The following is a 6,436-nucleotide window of genomic DNA, read 5'->3' as shown; positions in this document are numbered from 1 at the left end:
TTTTATGATGTCCTTCTTCTCTTCCTTTGTGCCTCTATAAAACGCAAGCAATAAGCAAGTGAGTTTCATTCTTCTTCAATTGTCTATACTATAAAGAAGAAGGAGATGAATAGAATTGCGAATGTAAAAGGAGTGATGAAAGGGAAGAACAACAAGTTGTTGTTGGTGAGTGTGAATGTTCTTGGAAGTGTTGGTCCTATAAGGTTTTTGGCCAACGAAGAAGATGAAGTTTCAACTGTTATCAACACAACTTTGAAAGCCTATGCTCGTCAAGGCAGGATCCCTGTTCTAGGGTTTGATGTCGATAACTTTATTTTCTACTCCATTAATGCCGGATTCAACAGTATTTCTACCGCACTCTTTACTTGTTTTCCGGAGTCACGTGAATTCTCGATTGATTTAACTTTATTGTTTAATTGCTTATCATTGTTTTGGTGTTAGCTTTGCATCCAGAGGAGAAGATAGGTTCAATGGATGTAACAAATTTCTTGATGTGCAAGAAAGAGCCACGGCCATTGGAAAAAGTCGAAGGAATAAGAAAGAGTAAAGCTCGGGTAGGCCATGGATGGAAAACTCGTCTTCTTCGGTCCATATTAGGATAAATTCTATACAATTTACAAATTTAACTATATACAACTCTAAAGGATTATAGACAATATTCTCAATGTGATGTAATGTGATGTGGACGCTTATTGTATCCTAACGTCAAGACATATACCAAAAAGTATGTATGTGTTATTTAAAACCGTACAAAATATTGAATCGTACCTTTCTTTATCTTCTTATTTATCGAGCATTTCCTTGGAAAATTACATGTCGAGCTAAACCGTTGACCGTATACATCAACCATTGACCATCAATTAAGCCACCACAATTTCAAAACGCAACGCCAACTTAATATCCATCGCAATATCAGATCATCATATGTCCTATATATGACATGTGTTTTTAAAAAATACATTACCATTTTCAAGTTTCCAAAAAAAAAAAAAAATATATTATTTTTAACATAATTATTCTTATTTGGATAAACGCACCGGGAGAAAACCTGGTTAGATTTATTTTTAATCTTGGCTGTTCATTACAAAAGATCATGATCGTTGATTTAGCGGGTTTCAAATTTCTTTCGGAGAAACTTGGAAGTTGAAATAACACGATTGGATTTATTTCAGATCCTTTTGTGTTTAATCCACTATAATTAATGAAGTTTTGCTTCAGATTTTCACTCTCTCTCGTCCAATTATGTTTCACTTTCTTTGTCATGAAACACACCCATCATTATGCTCTGTACGAAAAGATTAATGGATTTTTACAAGAGCAGATTCTAACACAAAATGGACTGCCTTCTCTTTTCTCTTAAATGTTTTTGGAATCTTGTTATTTAGAAGTTCGGCTCATATAGTTTCAGGTTAAACTAAACTCAAAAGCCTGCTTTGGTTTATGCACTAAACTTATGCAAAAAATTTGATCTTTAATTATATGGTCTATGCTAGTCATTTCCTACTTAAAGCTAGTCCTTGCATGTATAATTAAAACCAAGCTTGATTGTAATCATTGGAAACAATCCACAAATCCTTTTTTTGCTATTTCTATGCCAAAACCGTCTTTATTATGAGAACCGTCTTATGAGGAATTTTATAATAACAACAACAATAGCGATTATCATCAGAAACAAAAGAAAAATGCAGCACAAACAACAACGTATTGTCAAAATAAAATTATCCGTAACAGGAAAGCCATGACCATGCCAGCAACCTCCAGCATCGGCTCCACATCGGTAGCAAAAATTATGTCAACATCTGCCAGTTATCAAGTAACTTGTGTTGAAACAAAAAAAAATTCATAATCAATAAAATCCAAAAAGTACTATCTGTGAATTAGAGATGATGATACATACCTGCAAATTACACTGACGCATCCATGAGCAAGTTCAATCATGTGTTTACATTTTCTGCATTGACGCCACAATTTCTCATTTGCTAGAGATTTTAGCATTCCATCATATTCTGTAGGATTTGGATGTAGCCACTTGTACTGGTCGCACGACAAGTTATTATGCCAAGGAACTTTGCAGTTGATGCAAAAGGGTTCACCGCATTTTACACAGCATCTCCTAACTCCAATAAGTCCAAAGAGATTGGTTTCCGACATTAAAGTCGAGCACCTCGGGTTTGGACAGTAAACTCTTTTCGTTACAGGAATCTTATCTTTTTTTATCCTTTTGCCCCACATCTTTTTTAGTTTAGGTGTCAAAAGGTTGACACAATATCTATAAGTCAACCTAGATTTGCATTGATAACCAGGACATGTCATTACACTTCCCATGGCTAGTCTCACCTCTATATGACTTTTCACACATTTAGAACAAAACATATGACCACAGTTATCAATGGAGAACATTTGATCAGCATTAATGTCATCGTTCAAACAGATATTGCAAGTCTCTTTCTCATCAGGCATATCTATGATGATCTCTGACGAGTTTGCTTCTATTGCAATCTGATCATGATTGATGTTATCGTTCATACTTATATTGCAAGTCTCTTTCTGAGCAGGCATATATACCTGTAATGATTTCGGAAGAGATTGCTTCTATTAAAAGTTCGTCGTAGGCAAAAATTAGCTTGATTTAGGTCATCTGCTGCTCGTACTAGGGTGCCTTCTTCCGCCGTAATATATGAAATTCTTTTCTTAGGAGACGGGCATTATGACATTTGACTCCATGATATAAATCGAGATAATATATTATTTCTACTAGGAATCCGGTTCGTGCGTTGCCGCACGGGAAAATGAAAGTGTTTGAAAAGATTAACATTAGTTATGTTTTAGAAAGAAAAAAATGATAATAATTTTCTTATTGAGAATATTTCGATTATGGAATTTCTAAACTGGTTCTACGGCTATTCACTTTTCTAATTTATCAGGTTTTGTTGAGAACATTTATAATTTTAATCACTTTTTATTTGAATGTGTTAAGATGTATAATTGTATATACATAAATGAGGAGTGCCTAACAGTTTTTCTTAGCTTCCTCGACATTGGAGTTGTCAGCTTGGCTTTAATTTGTGTTGTTATAACCACATCTTATCTCAATGAAATTACAAACTCCATTGTTATTTATGTTTTATTCCAACATATATAGGGACATTTATCAGCAAAAATAGAAATGTTCCAAAGTCATGAGCTCATTTATAAACATAATATATATATATATATATATATATATATACTACTGCCCGTTTTAAGTTACAATTGATGTTATAATATATCTATATATATAAAGTTAACTTTATTCATTTCTCTTTCCCCCACATCATCATCCACTTAATCAATTTTTATTTTGCATAAAAAATCTTATTTTTAATATTCATTTATTGCATATTTATTAATTATAATTAATAATAGTAAAAAATAAATAAAAAACGAATGAACTAAAATTAATTAAATTTTAAAATAGAATAAACAATAATTAGTAAATAATAAAAATAATAACTATCTAAAAATGAATTAAGTAAATTAAATAAAAATTTTAAAATAGTAAAAATAATACTATAAATTTGTTTTAGTAATAATGTTATAATTAAAATTATAACTAAAAATGATTATATTCCAAAATCTAGAATGGGTTAATGAGTTTTAGAATGTAAGTAAGATTCTAATGCATGGTGGAGTAAATAAACAAGTTATGTAATTGTATTTATAAAAATCTAAACATAAAAATAAAATTGAAGTGAAACATTAATTTCTAAGAAACATATACCATAAAGATTTATTATTAAATTTTACTTATAAGAAAGAAAAAATTAATTACTTAACTTAACTTAACTTAAAAGTTTTGATCTAAAACAAATACATTGTAAGGGGCACACTTTTTTTTTTTTGGAAAACTATGAAAAAGAATTAAAAAAAAAATAATCTATCTAAAAAAACAAAATCAATGGTTAGGAAATTTAGAAAAAATGATATGCAAGTCGTTACAAAAAGTGGCATGTGATTTGTGTAGCATATCTTATAAGGTATATTATCAACTGAAGCTACAATTTTATAACATGATATAAAACATATATAACAAATATAACACATATATGTATATAGATATATATATATATATATTATCAAATGCTTTTAACCCAAAACATTGGCAAAAACAACATATTTAAAGTATACTATGTTTTTTTTTGAGAAGACGAAGCTGGGGTTGCACCACAAACTTAACATCTGCAAATAACATATGAGATTTTAGAAAAATATGTAGCTTGAATTAGTGAATAGATATTCATTGTGGGGTTTAAATGTTACATCATTTAAGCATTCTTGACTTAGTCTAAAATTCTATTATGGCAGATGATGCATTTGGACAACCTCATTGTAGCGACATAGCAATAAAACTGTTCATGAAACTTTGTATATTCGCGTTTAATGTAAGATATCTATATGTTTAAATGGTCTCTATAATTAGGTCAACAATCGACATTGACTCTAGAACTTTTAAAATTATGTTTTCATGGGATATGAATATGGAATAAACTCTTTTAAAGATAAAAGGTCAGAAGATTGTCGACAATATTATTGCGACACTAGTCAATATATGTTATATATAGATTAGTAAAATAAGTATGCCATTTATATAGATTTATCTTTTAATCTTCAAATTATATTCATATTCAATAATTCTTATTGATAAAAAATTTAACTAAAATCCCACATAAAATCACAAATAGATATAACAAAGAAATATTATCTTAAAAAATATGTATGTTGTATATCACTAAGTAAAGTGAGTTATATATTTATACTCAAAAGTTGGAATGATTATATTAGAGCTCAACAATTTCTATTGATAAGAAATATTTTAAATTAAAATCTTGCACGTGTACATGTACAAATTCTAGTATACTATATAGGCATATATATACTCAATTCTAGCATATTGCCAATACAATGCCATGATAGTTATGCATGTTGTCCAACTAATTAAACTCTTATACGTTAAAATTAAGATCTGAATTAACATTATACATATGTACTTATTACAAATATCTTTTTTCAGTAAAGCAAAAATAAAATCTAAATACATATGTATTTCATCAATTAAGAATATATAAAATGATGTATGAAATATGTTCACTTAAATTTTAAGATGCTCACCAGTTATTTATTTTTTTATTTAAGAATCAAAAGGAACGATGGTACTCTATGGTACTTTATGCAAACTTATTTCTTGGTCACCTTTATATTTCGTAGTTACAAATTTTAAAATGATGAAATTAACACTTTCGTCAAAATTTCCCTTTATTTTCTCCAATATTTACTTATAATTTGAAGATGCATAAGCTGCAAAAGAAATTATGTAGCAACCTAGTAGACACAATTAGGTAGTAACCAAACCACAACGCATAAAAAGCAACATTACTTATTTACCAGTGACATGGATTTTTATCTGCCAAATACAAACAAGTATACAACAACGTTTCCAAAACAACACTGTTACAATTTTTAAACTATAAACCTAAAAAGACATAAACAATGCCAAAGGCAATGTATTCGACTTACGCTCATCATAATCCATAACAGATAAACCATTTCGAATTATGCAAAATACTTTGCCATCTAATCAAACATCCAAAGAATATTCTAAAAATTAAATATACACATAGGCGTTTCCAACTAAATTAGTTCAATTGGTATAATAATCCTTGGATGAAATATAAATTTTAATTGTTGCAGCATGTTAAGTAGAAATCGTAACATTGTTCTACTCTTAGTAAAGTCTCCCACATCGAGCATTATTATATTTACGAAGAAGAAAAATACGAGTGTTTTTACAAAAAAATATTTTTAAAAAGAAAGACCTCAGGAAAAATGTTCACAAAGGTTTTTTGGGCCTGTAAATTATTTTTTCTCTAAAAGGTTCGCAGCTTTGTTGTTATTACTTCTGGTTCATTGAATTGAATAGTTGAAAATAAATGATACTGGACCCGCGACAGACTTTCTGAAAGACTTTTTCATTTGAAACACCGATTCAATTACATACATGCCTTTCTGACTACTCTCCTTCTCATCGTCAAGGGTAGGGGAGTTAGACAACACCCATAATATTTATAATATAAAGAATCATAATATCCTTTTATAGTTTCAACACAAACAGATAAAATGGCTAAACATCTGTTAATTATTTCATATATTTATTTTATTTTTGTAATAACGGGCCAATATATTTTAATTATCTTATTATACCTTAGATTTGATCCTGTAGAGCTGTTCTATACCATATAGGAATACAATATGATAATAAAGAAATCGAAATCATGTCTCTTCCAACAAAAAACTTAACACTCTTTATGTCTGGAAACAGAGAAATCTCCCCCCTTCATCAAACAGTTTCATGACCCCTTGTACGAAGAAGTTTTTGTTTTGAAAGCGAAGAATCATTGTT

At 29.4% G+C, this 6,436-nt stretch overlaps 1 protein-coding gene and 1 pseudogene across 1 annotated transcript; one reads left to right on the top strand and one right to left on the bottom strand.

The window, feature by feature from the left end:
• Positions 1-785, top strand: LOC104724133 (uncharacterized). Its single transcript, XM_010442581.3, has 2 exons — positions 1-343; positions 442-785. Exons 1-2 carry the CDS (start codon positions 106-108, stop codon positions 600-602), a joined length of 399 nt encoding a protein of 132 aa, XP_010440883.2. The 5' UTR covers positions 1-105; the 3' UTR covers positions 603-785.
• A 751-nt stretch (positions 786-1,536) lies between these two features.
• On the bottom strand, positions 1,537-2,559 carry LOC109127328 (E3 ubiquitin-protein ligase RSL1 pseudogene; annotated as a pseudogene).
• Positions 2,560-6,436: the final 3,877 nt, after the last annotated feature.

Source organism: Camelina sativa, chromosome 11, assembly GCF_030686135.1.
Source record: "Camelina sativa cultivar CO46 ecotype springtype chromosome 11, ASM3068613v1".
NCBI classification, from domain to species: domain Eukaryota; kingdom Viridiplantae; phylum Streptophyta; class Magnoliopsida; order Brassicales; family Brassicaceae; genus Camelina; species Camelina sativa.
The sequence above is the reverse complement of the archived record's forward strand: the minus strand, read 5'-3'. Positions and strand labels throughout refer to the sequence as shown.